The sequence below is a fragment of the Amblyomma maculatum genome, chromosome 1, assembly GCF_055883805.1.
Source record: "Amblyomma maculatum isolate TAMU_Amacu chromosome 1, ASM5588380v1, whole genome shotgun sequence".
Taxonomy (NCBI): domain Eukaryota; kingdom Metazoa; phylum Arthropoda; class Arachnida; order Ixodida; family Ixodidae; genus Amblyomma; species Amblyomma maculatum.
The window spans coordinates 211,363,499-211,386,081 of NC_139344.1; the positions used below are offsets into that span (position 1 = coordinate 211,363,499).

The window sequence follows — 22,583 nt, forward strand, 5'->3', positions numbered from 1 at the left end:
TGGTTTCAACAGCGAGAAGGCGACTCAGGCTATGAGGGACGCCGGAGTGGAAGGATGTAGAAATTTCGACTCAACGTTCACTGACATCGCTGAGTACGCGGGCGCCTTGCCTTTCGCCTCCATCAAAAATCGGCTGCCGCGGCCGGGATAGATCGCGCTCACGTTTTGCTACGATGGCGATGGGAAGGCAAAACATTAGTGTCTAACGCGGCCAGTTAAGTAGAAGATTAACCGGGCATGACTGTTAAAAACGTGTAATGCAACAGGGGATCGACTACGATATGTAGCTAGGTGCTTGCTTCGTCCCCTGCCTTCGTCTGCCTTGTATGGTTTCAAGCGGCGAGGGGACGCGACCTTTCGCCATCTTGATGGCCCAATCGTGACTGCTCACAATTACGCATGAATGACCTATTTTGCAGAAAACAACACAGCAATTCAGGCGCCGATGAGTGATCTGGATTCTCAAGCCTGTGCCTGCGTAGTTGAAAACAACGGTGAGAACCTTACTCTCATAAGTCTCTGTTGGGCTTTGCAGGTAGCATCACCACAACACTAATTTTGCATGTACTTGATTTTCTTTTTTCTTGGATTTTTGCTACACTGAAATCAAAGCAGCACACCTTGAACTTTCCCGTTAAAATTTTGGCAAGGAATTTATCCTTTGGCATGGTCATGGACTCCTTGCCAAAACCTGTTCATAATCTGCTTCAGTGCACACCCAGTCTCATCTCTTATATAATGATGAATTGATTTATTCCACTACTACAAATCTCCCTGTCCAAGAGTGGCTTTCTTCTGCGGGCTCTTGCCAAGAATATGATGCACAACATGAAGAAGCTTCAGCAGGTGCGACACTTTTCATCTACAGAAATGAAATTCATAAAAAGGACAATTTCATCTGTAAACGTTTTGCTGTTTCAGAAGCAGCGGCTGAGGCACTCGTTATGCTGCAGGAATTGGGTGTATTGCAAAGGCAGGAAATGGCCTTGCAAATTAACATGCAGCATGACTTCATCCAGAAGCTCCGAATTTTTTATTTTGTTTCCACCACTGCTCATTTGAAAACATTAACTGGAATTCTGACAGGATAGTCTTACTCGTCAGGGAATGTGAGGGTGAGAACAAAATGGAGGCTTCAGCAAGAGACAGGGTCTTACTTGTGTTCATTCTTTTGAAGCATGCACTGTCATTATCATGCCTTGCTGTTTTATTTCAGTGCAGTGTAGCATCAGTGCACAGGTATTTTGGACACACACTTCCTGTTCTTGCTGCAGTATTGGAGACAGCATTTGAGTGGCCATCTAAAAAGAAAGTGCTGAACAACATGCTTGTACACTTCAAGACGTACACAAGGGTGCGTGGTGTAGTAGACTGTACTGAAACTCCTGTCGAATGGTCCGGGTGTGTGACATGCCGTTTACTGACATACTCACAATATAAGTCAACTTGCACCATTAAATTTCTTGTTTGTGTGAGTCCTGGAGAAACTATTACTTTCAGAAGCAAAGCATTTGGTGGCCGGGCCTCTGATAAAGCTATTACCGCACAGTCAGGCCTGTTCGAAAAATTTGACTCCTTCACCAATGACATCATGGTCGATAGGGGATTTTTCATTGACGACATGTGCACATCATGGGCAGTTGGTATTGTTAGGCCCCCATTTGCAGGCAGGAGAAGTCAATTCCAGCCTAATGAGGCCACTTAAACAGTTGAGATAGCTAGGGCTCGTGTTCACGTACAAAGAGCCATTCAAAGAATCAAGGTCTTCAAGTTTTTCAGGTCCACAATAATGTGGGAGATGTTGCAACATGCTGATCACCTTTTCACTGTGGCTTGTGCAATTACTAATCTCTGGGCTCCAATACTGGCTGATGACAAATTTCTTTAGTCCACTGCAAAGCCTCTCAACTTCCTTTCCTGAGCTGCATAAAATTTATAGACTATCAGATATAAATGATTTCATTCATGCAGTTTAACGTCCCAAAGCATCTCAGGCTATGAGGGACGCTATAGTGGAGGGCTTAGGAAATTTCAACCACCTGGGGTTCTTGAGCATGCACTGGCATTGCCCAGCAGACGGGTGCTTTGCTTTTTGCCTCCATCAAAAAGCGGCCGCTGCGTCGAACCTGCGTCCTTGGGGTCAGCAGTCGAGCCATCAGAATTGAAAATCTGTCATCTTATGTGCTGTTTTTTCATCATGAGGCCAAACCGCCCCTCCAACCTTCAATCCTACTGTGCAGAAGCTGCGTGTAACATTCCCATGCATTCTGAACGTGCTGTAATTCCAACGCAAAAATGAAATTGCCAGGCCTTTAATGAACCTTTCAAACTTTTATTGTTTTTTAAGGCAGCAAATGGCTATTTTATCACTTTAGAGCTTATGTTTCAATGCATGTTGCAGGTCTATGTCCAGGAAAATAATTTACTTAGAGTTAGTGCCCATTTTGCCATGTGTATTGCTCGTTGCCATTTGTGGAATGAATTTGTGCTGTTGTTTACACAGTTTATCATTATGAATGTACACTTTAGATCGAAAAGACTTCTGTAAACATGACAGGTATTTATTGCCTTACAAACAATTGTACTGTACATAAGCAGCACCAGTAATAACTAACAACACACTTTGCTGGAACAACCATTTTCAGTGTTTCCCTGCAACATAACCAAGTAGAACCAGGTACCATGATACTTTACAACTGGCCGTTCATTGACTAGCTGTGCTTTGTACTACTCTGTAATTCTCATGCTTTCTTGTTCTCATGATGCCCCTCCTGTAAGGACCCTTCACTGAACCTGCAGCTTGTTGAAATGAACAAGAATAAATAGGTTGCTATTGTACCTTACTGATGTGTACAAGCTTGGCAAGCACTTTCTTAAAGTATACATACTGTAGTTGACCCAGCAGGTCTTGCATGCGCTGTAGGTCTCTTTTCACTTCGACAATCAACCACTTCTGAATACATGAATAAATGGCTGATGTCTGCACGAAGAAGCAGGAGCCCTAGCTGAATTTGCGAATATTAGCTGTGGGAGGTCCTCAGCCTGTAGTTTTGCCCGTCCATAACCATGAAACCTAGCTTCTTGTCCTGTATCAGAGACGCAATGCTTTGCGACTTGCCAAGCACGGGGCACTTCACCTCAATTAAAATCTTTTTGCCCCCATGCATAGCTGTCCCATTCAATTCAATTTATTTCCGTCAAAGCGGCAGGGGCTCGAACAAAACTGAAAAACACTTCACTTGACGAGGTTCAAGCCCTGTGTACAAGGCATACAGCGGTCGTGCAATACAGCATACAGCAGTCACAAATGTTTAGATAAGCAGTGCATGATCTGCAGGACAACCTTTTATAGAAAAAAATAAATGTGCAAGGATATTGCATGAACTGAAGCAAACATAATAAAATAAAAAAGCTTCATTTGCATGTTAAAAAATTGCTCAATCAGTGTAATGAACACAGTACATATATACAGTATGGACAAAAAAAAAGGATAAAGAAATAGTCATCATTATACAATTCTTAACGAAGGCACCATCTCTCTTATGATGCAAAAAAAGTCTTCAACATTGACATACTAACATGTTCTACAATTATATTGTGAGTGTGGAGATAATTAAGTAACGATGGAAGTGAAAATTCCAACATTTGACGGCTAAAGGTTGTGTGTAAAAAAGGAATTTTCCAAATTTCTGGTGACCGGGATGTAGACCTACCCTCCCTTAAACCTAAATTTGCAATGAATGTGATAAGGGCCTCATTGTTATGTAGACCTTGCTTGTACCTTCTGGCCAAGGTAAAAGAGTAAAATTATGTATGGGAAGTATTTTAAACTCCGTAAAAAGGCTTCTGGTGTGTGTATTTGGTTCTGCACCTGCAGTGAGTCGAATGGCTTTCTTTTGTAGAATGAAAATTTGATTTAAATTTGTGTATGTAGTGTTACCCCGAACAAGAAAACAGTAATTTACATTGGACATAAATAATGAATTAAACAAATGAAGTTTAACAGCAGGCGGTAAGAAATATTTGAATTTAGCTAGTATACCCTTGGTCTTTGAAATTCGAGAAATCACGTTATTAACATGGACATCTCAGAACATATGTTTATGGAAATACACACCAAGTGTTTTAATTGTATCAACCCCCTCTATTGTTGAGTGACCAATAGATAGGTTTATACCCTTTGTCGTTGTAGACTATCTTGGGGTGAAAATTACTGCCTTAGTTTTTTTGCTGTTTAGTTGCAGGAAATTTGATGTGCTCCATAAATATAAATTGCTGAGAGTTTTGTTTATGTCATTTTCTAGGCAATTGTAACTGTGACTACAAAACAACAAGGTGGCGTCATCGGCATATATGACAAACTTTGCAACCGAGGTGATGCTCGTTATATTATTGATATAAAAATTAAATAGTAAAGGCTGTATCCCAGCCACGGCACTTATGGAGGAGCAACAAGCCCTAGCCTGCTCACTTTTGTTCCTTGTAACCTTTCATATTCTCTCAGAGCAAGAGGTTCTTTTTCTTTGCCATAGGCGGTTGCCTCATTTCCTCTAAAACTATGGCAGTATAGCCTCTGTAGTTTTGCTGCCCATGTATGCTTTTCAGTTTCCTGAAAAGTGTATAGTTCCCGGCAAATACTGCTGGTAATCCTCTTTTTTTTTTGCTCTGTTTGCCACAGTGTGCATGACTGTGTCACTGTGGATGGACAAATCTCTTTAGCCCTGTAGTGGCTTACGGACACATTAGCATCATAAAATTTTTTTTCATGCTGTGTTAACATGCTAAAAGAAAACCTTTTAAGCACAAGTGTTGTTTCCTTTTGGATGCATTCAAAGAAGACAAAGTCAGTGTAATCCCTTAACACGGAATTAATGTAGCGTGGCGTAAACACTGTGTCAGTCATTAACCACAGCTATTGTCGGCTTCCGCTTCCTGCTTCTGTGCTTGGCCAGTGCAGAATTAGGTGCTGCTTCAATCAGCTTCTGCTGTATACTGTACTGAACTTCCTTGGCAAGCAGTTCTCTGTAGGCTGTTCCACATGGCAGAAGGTGCGGACTGGCCACGGTTCATAAAGGACTGAAGCACTGAGGCGTCCCCATTGTTGCTGGGTGTCTGTGCAGGACAGCATGTACAGACTGCCTTCACTTGTCCTGAATATGGGAATAAAACAGCAGTTCACAACCGTTTCTCTACACTGTGTTCTCTGTACTAAAGTGAAAACAAGCTGTAGTAAGTAAGCAAATTAGCAGAAATCTACAACTCAATACATATGCACTCCATTTTGAGCCAGTGTTTCAGCGTGAAGGATTTAACAGAAGGAAATATATATTTATGCAGCTCATACCGAAAATGCATGCTTCAATTTGATGAGTAGCAAATGGTAGCAATCTTGCTTGAGATCTTACCTATTCAGATATATCAGGGTGACAAACAGATGTTTGCAGGAGCCTGAGAGGCCAGCCATGCACGTGCATTTTCCCTGAAATATACAACGCAAGACAATCGGGAAAGCGTTCAGAGAGCAGCAAATGATTTCATCGGATTGGAGGTGATCAAGTGCAGTGATTAGAATATGAATGTTTCTGGAGCCATGTGTTACGCCCAAGTAAGCTAGAATCATTTAAATAAGCTTTAGCTGAAATTCAATAGCAGTAGATGTCTGCAAGCTCCTAAAAAGAAATGCGTGTTAACTAATAGTTTGGCTTGGGCAAGCTGTTTCATTCCAACGGGTCGTACCTGCGCGATTCAAGCACGGACGAGAACACGTCGTGTTCCTTGTTCGTCCGTGTCTTCAACGCGCATGCACGACCGCTTAAAAACATGTTTAAATGTTGCACGCGACTTTCGTTACTTGTGCGACGGAAGTTAGATCAGTCAAAACGGCTGGACTGTGCTCGTGTTACCACGCAAACAAGCAATGCTAGTTTATTTACATCTGCCGCATTTCAAGCGTCCGTACGGCAGTGCGCACGGACGGGGACTACAAGAAACGTACGTTGCACGCGAGCTAAGAAAAATTTCACTACAGTTGCTTACCTTTATGGCACTGCTTTTGCGGCAGGTCTCCACGGTCACGGTGTGTGGTTGGCCTTTGAGCGCACTTGTTTGTAGGCAGAGTGCCTCAACACAAAGGTCGGAGTCCGTCATCGTTTTGATGCCGCAGCATATCACATGTCCAGCAATGAATGCTGCCTCACCTTCCACGACGCACCTCTGCGTTTCATTTGCCAGTGACAGAATAGTTTCAAGCGAGACAACCGGGCCGGAAGCTGCGCGCTCCTTCATACGTGCACGCTTCCATGAAACCTCCATCACGCCTGCGCTCGCCACGACAGTGATACAACCGCGCTACCTATAAGCGCTGAACTTTCATGAGGGTGGCTCAAACCATTTCCCGACAGAGGAGGCCGCGCTCATCGAGGCACTCCATTCATAAATGTAAAAGGTTGCTAGTTTTTACACACAATAGCATGAGAGAAGCATTGCAAAATGTGTCAATTAAATACCCGTGAGCTGCAAGAACTTTATGCTATTAAACGCGCATAGGCTTGCAAGATAGATCACAAATGCATTAAGTAGTTTGGTGAGTAATATTAAAGTTAGCATTTATACCTGCAAACATCTACACTGTATTACTCTAGTTACGTAGCGCTGTTATTCAATTTTCTTGCTGTGACTATGTGACATTTTATGTGTGTGTAACGTGTAGGGGTTGTGATCCCGGAGCGACGCGAAACATCGAGCCGGAGCTGCTGTTTTGCTAGCTATAATTGGTTCACTGGAAGGGAAAGGCGCTGTAACTGTCTCACTCGTTTTCTGTGGACACCTGAACCGCGCCGTGAGGGAAGGGAGGAAGGTGGGAGTTAAAGTGGAAAGAGAGAAAGAGGAGCCGTAGTGGAGGGCTACGGAGTAATTTCGACCACCTGGGGATCTTTAACGTGCGCTGACATCGCACAGCACACGGACGCCACTTCGTTTCGCCTCCATCGAAACGCAGCCGCCGAGGTCGGAGTCGGGCGTCATACCACTGTGCCACCCCGGCGGGGCATTTTGCTAGCTAGAGACCCCCTGTGGGCTCACTGCGAGAGGGAGGGGACGGAAGACGCGCTGCTGACCCCCTCCTGAAGGGAGCTCTTCAGAGAACTCTTCCCGCGTCGGTCTCGCGTCCCGATTGGGCCACCTCCTGGTGACGTAATAAGCTCGACCAGAGGATTTGGCTCGATGCGAGGCCGCGCGCGGAACTGGAAGACCGCCATCGTGTTGCGCAGGAGGAGGTGCGCACGTTTTTCCCTCCGGATTCCCCGACTTCGGCTGGAGCGCCGCGTGTTGTGGAGGCGTGCGCACATTGTATGCTCGACCCGAAAGGAGCCCGGCGCTCGCCTGTGCGGCGCAGACGTGTAGCCGATGCTTCTGAGTCCGAAGGGCTCGATTTAGCACGGTTCTCCGTCACTGCCAGCCAGTGCCGGTGGCGGCGCGAGTTGAGCCATCGACGTGCGACCTGTGTCGTCGAGATGCCCGACTACTGTGCCGGAGTACCTGGGTTTGATCCTGACCACCGGCGGCTGCGTCTCGATGGAGGCGAAACGAAGAGGCGTCCGTGTGCTGTGCGATGTCAGCGGACGTTAAAGATCCTCAGGTGGTCGAAATTACTCCCTAGCCCTCCACTATCGCTCCTCTTTTTTTCTATTCACTTTCACTCTCCCCTTCCTCCCTCACCTTATGGTGGGGTTCGGGTGTCCACGGAACAAGTATGACAGATACTGCGCCTTCCCTTTCCCGTGAGTTTGAACCAATTTTTTTTAAAGGCGAAAGCCTTTAATGGCTCATAGTGTCGTGTCCCGCTTTTGCGGCGGCTGTCGCGTGGCGTTCCTTGGCGCGCGTTCAAGTGTGGGATTGGACAGCTGGAACGCTAGACAACATGAGACTTCTGGAGGAAAAACGCATTATCTGTCACATTCTCTTCGAAAAATGTGCGCTTGGATGATACACCATCGCTCCTGTCGCGTGGCGTTCATTGGCGCCTGTTCAAGTGTGGGATTGCAGATGGCAGGAACGCTAGATAAGACGAGACTTCTGGAGGAAAGGCGCAGTATCTGTCACACTTTCTCCGACAAGTGTGCGTTTGGATGGTACGCCATCGCTCCCGTCGCGTGGCGTTCCTTGGCGCGCGTTCAAGTGTGGGATTGCAGATGGCAGGAACACTACACAAGATTAGACTTCTGGAGGAAAGGCGCAGTATCTGTCACACTTTCTCCGACAAATGTGCGTTTGGATGGTACGCCATCGCTCCTGTCGCATGGCGTTCCTTGGGGCGCGTTCAGGGTGGAATTGCAATTGGCAGGAACGTTAGACAAGATGAGACTTCTCAGGCATTCGTTTTTCACTACTTTAGTCGCTAAAGTCCCTCGTAATTTTTATTATCCCTCATCCTCACTCGCCGTGTGTGAAGCCTGTGAGCGCCCTTAGCTCCACGCGCCTCGCCTGGGTGGTGCAGTGGTAAGACGCCCGGCTGCTGTGCCGGAGTACCCGGGTTCGAACCCGACCTCGGCGGCTGCGTTTCGATGGAAGCGAAACGAACAGGCGTCCGTGTGCTGGGCGATGTCAGCGCACGTTAAAGATCACCAGGTGGTCGAAATTACTCCGTAGCCCTCCACTACAGCTCCTCTTTCTCTCTTTCCACTTTCACTCCCACCTTCCCCCCTTCCCTTACGGCGCGGTTGAGGTGTCCCCAGAAAACAAGTGAGACAGTTACCACGCCTTTCCTTTCCTATAAATCAATCAATCAAATCTTAGCTCCACCGCGGACGCGTGAGTATAGCATTTGCATTGTGCGCGCGGCCCCGCTCCCAGGACTTGTGTCAGGACTATGGGTTTGTACTGAGGTCTGGGGTATGAGTGCAGTGTTTGTGATACAGCTTTCTGGCATTAAATATTTGTGCCTATAACTTGTGCTCTTGCTTCCTCCGGAGCGCAAGCGCAGGCGCGCAGTGCATGCTGACTATACCCTCGGCTGGCTCTGGCCCGAACCCGAAGTATGTGGGTGAGGTGGCCGCGTACCATCTAACAGCAGCAAACCTTTGAAAAGTAGTCCCACAAACGACGGTGTCCCTTTTAACATCGCCTTTTCATTCCGCAGATTTTTGGCGTCGAGAGGTTGGCACAGAGTTAACAGAGAAACGTCTTTAGTTGGTATGTTTGTTTTTTTTTTTTTTTTTTTTATGGAATGGAAGGCGCATATTTATTTCACCAAAGAGGATGTGAAGTGTTTTCTTTCTGTCTCTATCTTGATTACGCTATGTTTTTCTCAATATGTTTCTCAGTTTTTTGTTTGTTTTACTTGGGTGGAGGCACTTTTTTATCAACAAATTTAGTCACTAACAAATCGGTGTGGAGGAGAGCAGAAAGTTGGACTTGTTGGTAAGTATTAATATTGGATGCTAAAGCGCAAAAAAATCGAGCACGCTGAAGGAAGACCACGCATGAAAGGTGCTTAGAGTAGAACAGCAGAGTCAGCGAGATTGAAGTTAGAACATACAACAGAGCACGATGTAATAGAAAGACAAAGACAACTGGCTTTATATATATTTTAGCCCTGAGGCTACATTCGGAGTTACGGAGGACACCAGTTAAGAGGCAAACTGTTTCAGTCAGTTCATTAATTAAGAAATTACATTATAAACTTTTAAAATTTTCATTTATAGAGGTATGCTGTATATGCAAATTTTAACTCGTCCTCCAAAAATTATAGCCGCGTAAACAAATCTTATTGAAATAAATTTTGGCGCACGTTACAAGGCCCACAAATGCCATCATGACAGGGTACTGTAGCACAGCGCCTGTGACATATACATACATAGAGTGTATACATAGAGCGATATACGCCGGACACGCCGCTGGCGCTGTATGATTGGGTGAAACCGCCTATCAAGGTGATATCTGTGGGCCTTGTAACGCCCGGTACAATTTTTTTCATCTTTTCTAGCGGCTCTAATTTTTCTTTTCGGACATTCGACAATCCGAATCACTCCAAGATTCTAGAAAGTCTACAAGGTACACACTGTGGAAAACGTATATTTAATTACATCAAGGCTTTCTTGCAAGATAGACAAGTGCACATAAAGATTGACGACGAGATCCGAGCCGATGGGCACAAAGGGGATGCCTCAGGGAGCGGTCCTTTCTCCATTGCTCTTCAACGTTACCCTAATGCACTTGTCGGAAAAACTTAATGTCGTAAGGGAAATCAGTCACGCTCTTTACGCAAATGACATAACCATATGAGCTAGGGGGGTCAACTTGTGACAGAGGGAAGAGGCCCTCCAAGTTGTTGAAAATTTCTATTTACAAAAAATAAAATAAAATAAATAATATATAAAAACAAGGAAGAGAGAAAATGAAAAGAAGAATAGAAAAACAGCTACAGAGATTATACATTTCAGGGGGAATCCTTATTTCAGAATCCCAATGACCACCGGTTTGGCTCTGGCCTGGACAACCATTTTTCTCTGGGTCTCCAAATTTGAGTTCAGCAGGGAGGTCTCCCACTGTTCCTCGACGTTTTGTGTGTCCAAGCCACGGGGTTTGTCGTCGAAGCATCTTCAAGTGACGTGGTATGAGGTTAGGGTCTCGCCACACCAAAGGCAGACGTCGTTATATTGATCATGAAAAATGATGTTAAGCTTATGCAGGTCGGGGAAAGTGTTTGTAGTTTGCGCCAACCTCTAGCCTTTCCCGCGGTGAGTTGGCGGTGCGGAGGGCTTGTCTCTGTATTCGGAGAGAAAGTAGTCTTTCGCCATATGAAGGGGGTAGGGGGATAAGGTCGGGAAGGTTGCTTGCTCGGTTTGTGTATCCTCGAGCTAAGCCATCCGCAGCCTCGTTACCCTCAAGACCCTCGTGACCGGGAGTCCAAGTGATATGTGATGCTTGCTGGTGGATTTTTGGGTGTACAGAGGAAGAGCCCACAGGCCGACTTTGAGTCTGTTACTATATTGAGGTCCTGTCCCGAAGTGTCTCCATGCTGTATGGCCAGCGCTATTGCGGCTGTTTCGGCTGCAGGTGGGTTCAGTTCAGTGCAGTCGTTCAGTCGTGTCCGACTCTTCGTGACCCTATGGACCATGTCACGCCACGCTTCCCGGTCTCTCACTATCTTCCTAACATCACATAACTTCAGCTGCAGCGCCTCGAGGATGCCATCTAACCATGCAGGTGGGTTACTTGTTGGAATAGAGACGCTGGTGATTTCCCTGAAACACTATACCGCCAGGTGTGAGCTGAGTTTGGGTATCAGCGTCAGCGTAGACTGCGTTTTTTGTATGTCCGTGAGTTCGACGCAAGTAGTCGACTCGAGCCTTTCTTCGGCCGTTCCTTTCTGCATGTTACTTTGGCAGTGGGGACACATAAATGCGACATCGAAGAGTGGGATCGATGTCTTGTGTGTCCTGGACTTTCTGGAGGTCCATTGGTGTGTCAATGCTTTCCAGAATAGTCCCTCCAGCCCTGGTGGTAAAAAGCCTTTCCTTCTGTGAGGTAAGAACCGCCTCTTGTACTTCGGCAAAGGTGTTGGTCAGCCCGAGGTCTTCAAGGCTGTCGTTGGATGTGTACATGGGTAGGCCCAATGCGTGTTTATCAGCCATGCGGATGATTGCATTTGCCTTGCTCATATTTGCTTTGAGCAGGGTGAGGTATGGTAGTCCGTTCGAGAGGCGGCTCATCACCAGGGCCTGTACCAGGTGGGTGGTGTCCTCCTCCCGCATGCTTTGCGATTTCGAGTAACCCGCCTGATCATGCGAGCAACCTGATGAGATGTGGTTTGAAGGCTCTTCAGGGTTTGTGTTGCCTTCCTGTTACTTTGGATTCATAGTCCTAATATATGAGCAGAACCTCATTGATTTTGGTGCCCTCGAGTAGGACCTCGATGGTTCCCGGGATCTTTTAGGCATATCCCTGTATGCGAATTATTTGTGACTTCTCCGGCGCGCAGCGGAGACCACATTTGGTGGCTTGAGATTCTACGCACGTAGCCGCTGCTTGCAGGGTTCCCTCTTTAGTGGCAAGGGAGCCTCGATTCGTCCAGCTGGTGATATCATATGCGTAGATCGTGTATCCAAAAAATTACGAGTGACTTTAGCGACTAAAGTAGTGAAAGGCGAAAGCCTGAGAAGTCTCATCTTGTCTAGTGTTCCTGCCATGTGAATTCCCACACTTGAACGCGCGCCAAGGAACGCCACGCGACGGGAGCGATGGAGCACCATCCAAACGCACACTTGTCGGAGAAAGTGTGACAGATACTGCGCCTTTCCTCCAGAAGTCTCATCTTGTATAGCGTACGTTCCTGCCATCTGCAATCCCACACTTGAACGCGCGCCAAGGAACGCCACGCGACAGCCGCCGCAACAGCGGGACACGCTTTGTCCTCGACAGTATGAGCCATTAAAGGCTTCCGCATTAATATTTGGGATTTCCCCGAGAGCTCTGGCCATACTGATCATGGCGATGATTAAAGGTAGTGGGGAAATAATTGAGCCTTGGGGGGTGCCTTTGTTTGGCATCTGTTCTGTCCCGGAACGCACGTCGCCTATACCAGTTGTTGCTGTACGGCCAGTAAGAAAGGCCTTTATGAGTCTTTGTACCGCATCCCATAGCGCTTAGCTCCCTAAGAATGGCGTCATGGGAGACATTTTCGTAGGCGCCTTTTAAATCTAGAGCCATGATGCAGTGTTCTTCGCCTCGTGGAATGTTCTGAAGGACTTCTTCTTAGAGGAGAAGAAAGGCGTCTTGCGTGGAGAGGCCCTTTCGGAAACCTATCATTAGGGGTGGGGGGCTAAGATGTCTTTATCTTCTATGAAATTTTGGAGGCACGTTTGTATGACGCTTTCGTACAGTTTTCTCAGACAGGAGGTGGAAGAGATGGGTCTCAAGGCCTCCAAGCTAGATGGTTTGCCTGGTTTGGGAATGGTTATTACCTCAGAGTGTTTTCACTCGGCTGGTATTTCATCTTTTTCCCACAGGCCTGTGTCATTTATGTATGCCGTGGGTGCTCGAATCTGGACCTTTCTCAGGTTACGAATGATTCCGTTTGTAATTTTGTCTGCTCCAGCTGCTGTATTGCGTATGGCTGATCTTGCAGCAGCGTAGACTTCGGCGGTGGTGATGGGTGCGTCTAGTTTTTCATTTGGTGCGCCTGTGTACTGTAGCGTGCTCGGCAGGACATAGGAGCCGATGTATTCGGCTTTGAGGGCGTCTTGCAGGGCTTCATCATCTCCGGGAAAAAGATACGTTATCTTTTTTAGTGTTCGATTTGAGACGGATTTGGAAGTTGTGGGATCAACTATAGGCTGCGGAGAATTGCTCAAGTGCGGAAGGTTCCCAATGTGCCCCTTAAGGATTCACAGAAGTCCTGCCGGTTCTGTTGGGAGAGCTTGTCGGCGTACTCTTGGGCTTCTGCCGTTATTGCGGCGATGCGTAGTCTCAAAACGCGGTTTAGACGCTGTCTTTTCCATCTGCAGACTTTCATTCGACTGGTTTCCCAGAGTTTGAGGAGGTGTCTGTCCACGCCTGGCACCTCTAGGGTGCATTATACTACTGATGTGGCTTCCTTGTGGGCTTGCCGTACGGCGTCACACGAGTCACTGATGGAGTGAATGGGCGCTTCTGATTGGGTTTGCTGTCGGTATTTGGGCCAGCGTCTGACTTTGGCGGTTGAAATAGATGTGCTCAGTATTGAGTGATCAGTGCCCAGATTTTCACCGAGATTTGTCCATGTGGAAGTGTGAATGTTCTTGATAATGGTGAGGTCTGAGTCCGTTTTCACCGGACAAGTCGGAGCTCCTCGTCCTGCGCGGGAAGGGGGATACTGCACCGCTGGCAACCACGACACAACTATCCCCGAGGTGGAGACGGTAGGGTTTGGGGGCTGCTTATCAAAAAGGACTTGAACGCAGCAGCAATCGCCAAGCTCCGAATGGTGTGCGGGCAAGTCATTTGTATCATACCTCGGATCACAAACAAAAAGAATGGTATGTAAGAAGAGGATGCCTTTAGAATAATACAGACCGTTATCATCTGCAGGATAGTGTACGTGACACCGTACCTTCGTATGAGTTAGATTTAAACCACTTGGACATGATCATTCAAATGGCTTATAGGAAAGCGCTCGGGCTACCCATGAAGACATCTACGGAGCTTTCTTAAAACTGAGGGTACGCAATACGGCTGATAAATTAATTAGCGGCGCCCATCATACAAGCCAGGTAATGCAACTGGCCACACCCAAGATAAGCCGCAGGGTCTTAAAAGATTCAAAGATTTGCTTCCCGCGACAAGTGGCAGCGTGACATGATACGTCGAAAGAATGAAAGAACAAACTCCTTACGCTTACGCTTCCCAAAAACATGAACCCGGGGTATCATCATGCCAGACGAGTGGCGAGGGGCAAAAGGATGAACGAGTGCTATTCGAGGGAAGAAGGAGCCTACTTCGTGGATGCTGCGGCTCCTGTAGAGGGAATATCAGCAATCTCAGTGTGTGCACCAAATGCAGGTTGGGGATAGGCTTTCAATTTGTAATGAGGAAGAATTGGCTCTAGAAGATGTGGTGATAGCCCTCGCCGCGACGCACTCCGCATCGAAATGCATTCTGACAGATTCCCAGGCGGCAAGTTGCTACTAAGGTAGTTCCAAAGCAAAAGAAATGCAAGAAAGCAAACTGGTTATCTGAAGAGGCTTTGCAAATAGCTGAGGAAAGGAGGATGGCAAAAGTTATGGGGGAAAAAGAAAGATACAAGGTTCTCAATGCGGATTTTCAGAAAATAGCAAGGAGAGATAAGAATGCCTTCTTGAACATACAGTGCCAAGCAGTTGAGGACAACAGCCAATTAAGGAACACAAGAGCTCTGTATAAGACAATCAAAGATATCAAAGGAAACTTCTGTGCTAAGATGGGCGTGATAAAGGACAAACGAGGCAAGGACCTCACTGAAGCCGCAGAGATAAAGAAGAGGTGGCAGGAATACACAGAAGAACTGTACAAGAAGGACTCGAATGTGCAAACCCAACATAAGACGGTTGTGATAACTGATCTTGAGCCGGGCATCCTGAAGAGTGAAGTTGAATGGGCCTTAGCCAGCCTTGCTAAGAACAAAGCTAGCGGAATTGATAGCATTCCAGCTGAGTTGCTTCAAAACCTCAACCATGACGCTGTTAACATTCTGCATACATTATGTCAGAAGATTTGGACAACCCTGCAGTGGCCACAGGATTGGAGGAGGTCAGTTTACATCCCCATTCCAAAGAAAGGCAGTGCCAAGGATTGTTCCAACTACCGCACGATCGCGCTTATTTCGCATGCTAGCAAGGTGATGTTGAAAATCCTCCAAGGTAGGCTGCAGCAGTATGTGGATCGGGAGCTTCCGGACGTGCAAGCTGGGTTTCGCAAGGGCAGAGGAACTGGAGACCAAGTTGCCAACCTTCGCTGGATCATGGAAAAAGCAAGAGAGTTCCAGAAACCCATCTACTTCTGCTTTATTGATTATGCGAAAGCGTTTGACTGCGTAGATCACAGCAGATTGTGGCAAGCTCTCCAAGAGATGGGAGTTCCAATTCACCTCATCTGTCTCCTCAGGAACCTGTATGAAGGGCAAGAGGCCACAGTCAGAACTGGGCATGGTCTTACTGATTGGTTTCCGATTGAGAAAGGAGTGAGGCAAGGCTGCATACTGTCGCCCTGCCTATTTAACCTATATGCAGAGTGCATCATGAGGAAGGCCGGTCTGGACGAGTCTTCAGCTGGAGTGAAGATTGCTGGAAAACGTATCAACAACCTTAGATATGCGGATGATACCACTTTAATTGCAGAAAGTGAAGCGGAACTCAAGAGACTTCTGATGCGCGTACAAGAAGAGAGTGAGAAGTTTGGGCTTAAACTGAACATTAAAAAGACAAAGATCATGGCGTCTTGCCCTATCAAGTCCTGGAGCATCAAGGGACAAGAAGTGGAAGCAGTGACAGATTTTCTCTTCTTGGGCTCCAAGATTACCTCGGAAGGAGACTGCAGCCATGAAATTAGGAGACGCCTGCTTCTGGGAAAGAGAGCAATGGTTAGCCTTGACCGCCTAGTAAAGAGCAGAGACATTAGTCCGCCAACCAAGATCCGTATAACTCGTGCTATGGTCTTTCCAGTTGTGATGTATGGATGCGAGAGTTGGACTGTGAAAAAGGCTGACCGCCGAAGAATTGACGCGTTTGAATTGTGGTGCTGGCGAAGACTCTTGAGAGTTCCTTGGACTGCCAGAAGATCAAATCAGTCAATATTGTCGACCATAAACCCTGACTGCTCATTGGAGGGTCAAATTCTAAAGTTAAAGCTCAGCTACTTTGGTCATCTGATGAGAAGAGAGGAGTCGCTGGAGAAAGATTTGATGTTGGGAAAGGTTGAGGGTTGCCGGAGAAGGGGTAGGCAGCGAACGCGATGGTTAGATGGCATCCTCGAGGCACTGCAGATGAAGTTATGTGATGTTAGGAAGATAGTGAGAGACCGGAAAGCGTGGCGTGACATGGTCAATAGGGTCACGAAGAGTCGGACACGACTGAACGACTGAACTGAACTGATATATGCGTTACAGAATCACGCCGCCAGCTTGCCAAATTCTGACTCAGTGTAGGACTTCATTTGCACGGAAGGAGCTGATATGGGCGCCAAGTCACCAGGGAGTTGAAGGAAACAAGTGCGCACAAGATGCCCGAGCTTTTCTTCCCCGGAATCCTTCTATGTCCTCCCTTACTGATTTAGGCTCCCCCCTCTCCGTTGGCAACATATTCCGAGATATTACAGTATTAGCCTCTTGAAAGACAAACCTTCCCGAGGCCTTCTAAGGGTCTTAATAAATCAGAAGAGTGCCACGCTCTAATACAAACTACGTATTTTGATTATCATCAAAGCTTCCTTTCATTAACAGTGCAAATTTTGTGGCCAGGAGGCAAACTTATACCATGTGGTATGAGGAGGGCTAGCAGGCGGCGCTGTCCAGGTCGGATTTCGAGGAACAACGAGGCCTCGTCGAAAGAGCACAGACAGCGGCTTTCACCAACTTAGTCCCGAACAAAGGACTCGATTAGACTTCTTGTATAAACTGCTGTGGCTCTAAATAAACGATTTCATCATCATCATCATCACAGCTATACTATTTCGAGGACGAGTTCCAATTCTGCAAATACAACATACTCCCTAAAATGAAAATTCAAAAAGTTAAATAACGTACGGAGTTAATTAGCAAACTAATTGAAGCCTTCCGCATCTTACCTGGTGTCCGCCGTAGCTCCAATATAGCCCAAGGGCTAAAATTATCCTAAAGTCAGTTACTTTTTTTTTTTTTTTTTTTAGTTTTGGACCTCATAAAAATAAAAGAACACCCGATATACGGCCACTGGCAAATTCAACGCCACGGCCGAAGCCGATGTTTCGTTCAGACCTCCCTGAAAGCTTGCTCTCTTCAGGAAAACCGATGTGGCATTCATACATTAAACCTAACCATGGTGGCATTTAACACGCTGATACGTGTTTTTTTATATACTGAGTAGAAGAGAGAGAACAGGTTACTGACACCTGACCAACGCCATGTTTGCAGTTTGGTTAGCAGATTGTCACGCTCAGGTGATAGCACGAAATATGGAATGTATGCTTTTATTGTTAAGCCAAAAACAATCGTTTTCAAACCTATACCACCAACACCCATTGCAAAAAGTTTAGAGCCCAGCACGGTTGCTTTTAAACGTTGTGGTGTGACTCTTTAGCAATTGTAAAAGACCTGCCCGTTGGAGAGGGCAGGTCTTATATACAGTGGCAGGGCCAAACCCCTTTTTACCTTCAGAAGATTTGGAACTCTGTAGATAATCTAGGTATGCATTACGAGTTAGAAGAAAACCCCTGGGCTCTGAACTTTTCAAGTCATTGTTATGTGCACACCTGTTACGCTTTGTTCATAAGGATCTTGCTGGAATGCGGAGCAGTATCATCATCAGCAGCAGCAGCCTGATTATACCCACTGCAGGGAGAAGGCCTCTCCCATATTTCTCCACTTAACCCGGTTCTGTGCTAGCTGCATCCACTTGACCCCTGCGAACTTCTTAATCTCATCCGCCCCAACTAACTTTCTGCCGCCCCCTGCTGCGCTTTCCTTCCCTTGGAATCCAGTTTGTTACCCTAAGCGACCATCGGTTATCCTGTCTTCGCACTACATGTCCTGCCCATGCCCATTTCTTCTTCTTAATTTCGGCTAGAATGTCAGTAACTTGAGTTATTTCTCTGACCCACTCTGCACGCTTTCTATCTCTTAATGTTACCCCTACCATTTTTCGTTCCATAACCTTCTGGGTTGTCCTCAACTTAAGTAGAACTCTCTTGGTTAGCCTCCACGTTTCAGCCCCATAGGTGAGTACAGGCAAGATGCAACTGTTGTATACTGTCCTCTTGAGCGATACCGGTAAGATACCGGTAAGCAGAGTAGTAGTAATACAACAAATACGGTCAGGAACAGATCTAGTCGGGCACTGGGTGCCCTCGCACACCTGACGGTCCTGAGGCTTGAGGCGGCGTCTGGACGCCACTATGGTGGTCCGGTGTTTAAGATTGAAGATGACCATAGGTGGTGCAGATGACGGTTTTCACGGCGGGCTCAATATGGTGACGGCAGGACGAGCGACCGATCTTCGCGTCTGCTGGTCTGCCTCCCCTCGCTCCTCTGCCACAACGTCCTTCTGCGGCCTTCTTCCTGCTCTTCGAACACTCCTCATCCCCGCAAAAGCGCCGGTGTAGCCGTCGTCAGCGCGTCATCCCCGCAATCCAGCGTGTTGTTCGTTGACCCTTCTTCACCGCCGGTTTTCGGCCAAAATGGACATGAGTTGGCAAAACTGCGGAGAGGTCGGTGACTCTCGACAGCACGCGCAATGAGAACCTGTTGTTCCAGCCAGCCGTCACATTCGCTCACCATTTTGAAGGCTTTTTTTTTTTCGACGTCTCTAGACCCTCATGCATTTTCGTACGTCCATACGTGTTGTTGACGCCGAGATTTCTGCGCACTGCCACAGAAGCACATCGCAGATGAGTTCAGCCACATCTCTGTCCGCACTGGAAGTACGCATTGCATATACAATAACAGCAGGGCAATCCACCTCCATTGCATCTGTTGACGATAAACTTGCTCCATGGGAGATTATATTACAATGGGCATTAAAAACATTACCTGCACACGCTCTCTCTTTCTGTTAGCAAAGAATTGAAACTAAGAGGCGATCTAAAAGGCATCTGAAAACGGTATTCTTAGGTTGATAATCACACAATTAAATCGAGTTCATGCCATTCATGGAAAAATACAAGTCCAAGTATGACGCTAAACGCAAGAGTATAAGAATAAAACTTGGAAGAATGTTAAGAAATTGGGCAACGTTCATGGTTTTTGTACATGGAATTATAATACACGCGACTGTGGCGATTTAAGCGTTATCGATTGGGATTTCGGATTCTACACATTCCACTCATGGGGATGCACAATAAGCTTATGCTCTATAGCTCTGTCGTCCGTTTGAAATTTTCGTGCCTATTATCTTCCAGTGCTTCCGACTCTGCGGCTTATCCACGTCGCTCTTGGCTGTGCTGCTCGGTTGAATATCCACTTCTTCAACATCTTTCGGCGATAAATGATGAGCATATTCATAAGGTTGTTTAGCGATTTCGGGATCCAATGAGCCGGCTGCCGCCGATAAAACTGAGTTTTAGTAGTCATTGCTACTTTCTCGAGCCATTACGTTTACTTGGCCAGAGAGTATTCTGTCCTGTAGTGACTCATTTAGGAGTTCCTGTAGTAGTATCGCTTCAGTCAGTTCACGCACACTTTTGGTCAAAATAATATTCAAGGGATTTTCTTCCTGGCCGCAACATGAGGCCGTCACGGCCCCAGTAAAAATCACAGGGTCCTGATGTTCTAGAAGATGAGTTGGTACTGAAATAAGAAGCGATTTTCATGCATTTGGAGACCATTTGTTATTTGGCTGCCCCTTTCACAGGGCTCAATTTTTAGAACGACCTGGCCTCCCATCAGGAACTCTGCTTCCACAGCTTCGAAGTTGAAGTGTATTTACTCGATGGCGAGAGGGCACGTCGAAAGGAAAAAGCTTCCATGATACTGACAGGATTTAAAGCCCCGAAATGAGCAGCAGCACTCCAACCAAATACAAAAGAGCGAAGAAGTATCAAATACATCGCAGAAGTGGCACGATGATATACGAAATGCGGGAACATGAGGTTTCTTACTTGTCCTAGGTTCAATGAGGACTAAGCCATACAGTTAACGCATTGCAACAAAACAGAGTATCAAAACAGTAACAACAGATATAGGACAGTGACACTATGTTGTATAGATTATAAGATGAAAATGGGCGCGCCAGGCTAACAATTGAACACTTTTAATGTCTCACATCCGCAGACTACCACACACTATGAACCACACTTAGACAACATATATGCTCTATGCCATGTCATGTTTGGCAAAATTAGTTTTGAAAAAGAACAAATTACACTACTGATTACTTTGCTAAATATCGCGAGAATGTAATCAAAGTGCATTACCAATTACTACTCCCAGACAGTATTGACACTACATTACAATTATTTCCGCACAATAATTCAATTACTCTCAAATTATATTTTGCCTTTCCTGACACAAAACGCTAATAAGTAGACGCCCGAGGCATGCATTCTTTCGTCCTATTTCCTCCCTCTTTTCTGCTACAGCAAGAGCCGTTCCAAATAACGACGGAAACAGAAGCATGATCGAACACTCGTCGCTTTCACCCAACGTCGAAACGAGCGGTGAACCCAGTGCCTTGGAGCGAGCTTGCTCAACAGTTTAAAGTCTGCGAGACAGGTCATTTACTGCTTCTGTGGTCCAAGAAATAGACAGCTTGCGCTCGATTAGGTTCTCGCCATAAGAAGTGTCGCGAAATTACTGCCCTAAAGTAATTGAAACTCTGCAGCATGCTGCCACCTGCGTCGAAGAGGCGGCCGCCCAGTGTGGACTCCGCTGTGCACGTGAAAAGTAAAAAATCATCCTCATAGAAGAGCGTAACTACAGGTCCCCAGGAGATATTCAGGTACTCCTACACGGCGTCCAAGTCAGAGAGATCCGACAAATCCGCATCCTCGGCTTATGGCTCCAGAGCAAACGGAAAGATACCCCCGTCATTAAGTTGCTATCCACCGCAACACTGCAAGTCGTCAAAATGATGAAATATGTTGGAATGTTGAAATATTTTGAGTAATCGCATAAAAAGCAATTCATTTGATAAAAGAAGGTAGTGTCAGCGCTAGGAGACCTATAAAATACCCCTATAATTAAATTAAGCTCCTTCAAGCAGATTTTAACAACGACGGACTCAATACCAGATATGTCAGGCAGCCCACACGTTCAAAACGGTACCGCCTCTATTTTAGATTTATTTTTTGTATCGGGTGAATTGCTTCGTCGTGAACCAAAACTGCAAGTTATGGACGGCATATCGAATTACAAGATGGTATGCTTGAACTTACACCTCATCACCATTACGAACAAGAAAAGCGTGTATTTCCGAACTTCGCACGTGCTGATGACGTTGCGGTTTCGGATACACTAGATAGCTCCTTTTCATATTTTATTTCTTGATATGAGTCTGATTCATGCTCTGTCAACAGTTTATGCTTAATCTTTAAAAATCTTGCTTTGAAATGTTTGGATGAGTATGGGCAACGCAGTTGCAAATTTGTACACAACACTAATCCCTGGATCACCAAAGAAATTGTACGCCTAAAACAGAAAATGAAAAAGATAAGAAAAAAAAATCCGGCAGTGCCCCTCTGCGGCCAACGTTCTGAAACTTACCGGCATGCGCCAACAGCTCAAGAGATCGATAAAAACAGCAAAATATAAGTAGCACAATATAACGATGAAAAACTTTCTTCTTTCATCCCCTGCTTAGTTTTGGCAACAAAGACCCATTCCCCGATATATGTTCATTGCAGATGTAACTGTCACTGACAAATCTCAAATAACATTCTTTCAATTAGTTTTTCTGCTCCATATATACAGATGATGATGACACGAAACCGCAGTTTGCAGTCATAACACGACACCTCCGATAATATTCGGTTTAATTTTCCGAATATTGATTTGCAAAACCATACCACACCAATAGGTAATAATAGCGCATCAAGGGAAATCTTAGATTTCTGCAATAACATGAACCTCACTCAAGTTATACTAGAACCTACCCGCATAACTGATAATTGCGCGAATATCCTAGATCTCTCATTAACAAATCACCCAGACAGTGTTCAGCCGATTACTTATCTGCCTGAAATCAGCGATCACAAAGTTATTCATGCTAATTACATATTGTCCTCAAACCAACGCGCCGACGGAAACTCAATAAAACTATTCGCCTTTATGACAAAGGAAATTATGACATGATTAATAATGAGCTCAATGCGTTTTTTTCCAGTTTTTGCGTCACGTTTTCATTCTCAGTCTATTCAAGAAAATTGGTCGTTGTTCAAAAATA

General features: G+C 45.9%; 1 protein-coding gene and 1 pseudogene across 1 annotated transcript; one reads left to right on the plus strand and one right to left on the minus strand.

The window, feature by feature from the left end:
• Window positions 1-989: 989 nt before the first annotated feature.
• LOC146205514 (uncharacterized) lies at window positions 990-1,888 on the plus strand (annotated as a pseudogene).
• Window positions 1,889-2,540: 652 nt separating this feature from the next.
• On the minus strand, window positions 2,541-6,339 carry LOC146205515 (uncharacterized). The gene is made up of 3 exons (XM_084590232.1): window positions 6,037-6,339; window positions 5,406-5,479; window positions 2,541-5,150 (listed from the first exon to the last, which is right to left on the minus strand). The coding sequence occupies exons 1-3, from the start codon at window positions 6,310-6,312 to the stop codon at window positions 4,976-4,978; spliced, it is 525 nt and encodes a 174-aa protein (XP_084446358.1). The 5' UTR covers window positions 6,313-6,339; the 3' UTR covers window positions 2,541-4,975.
• Window positions 6,340-22,583: the final 16,244 nt, after the last annotated feature.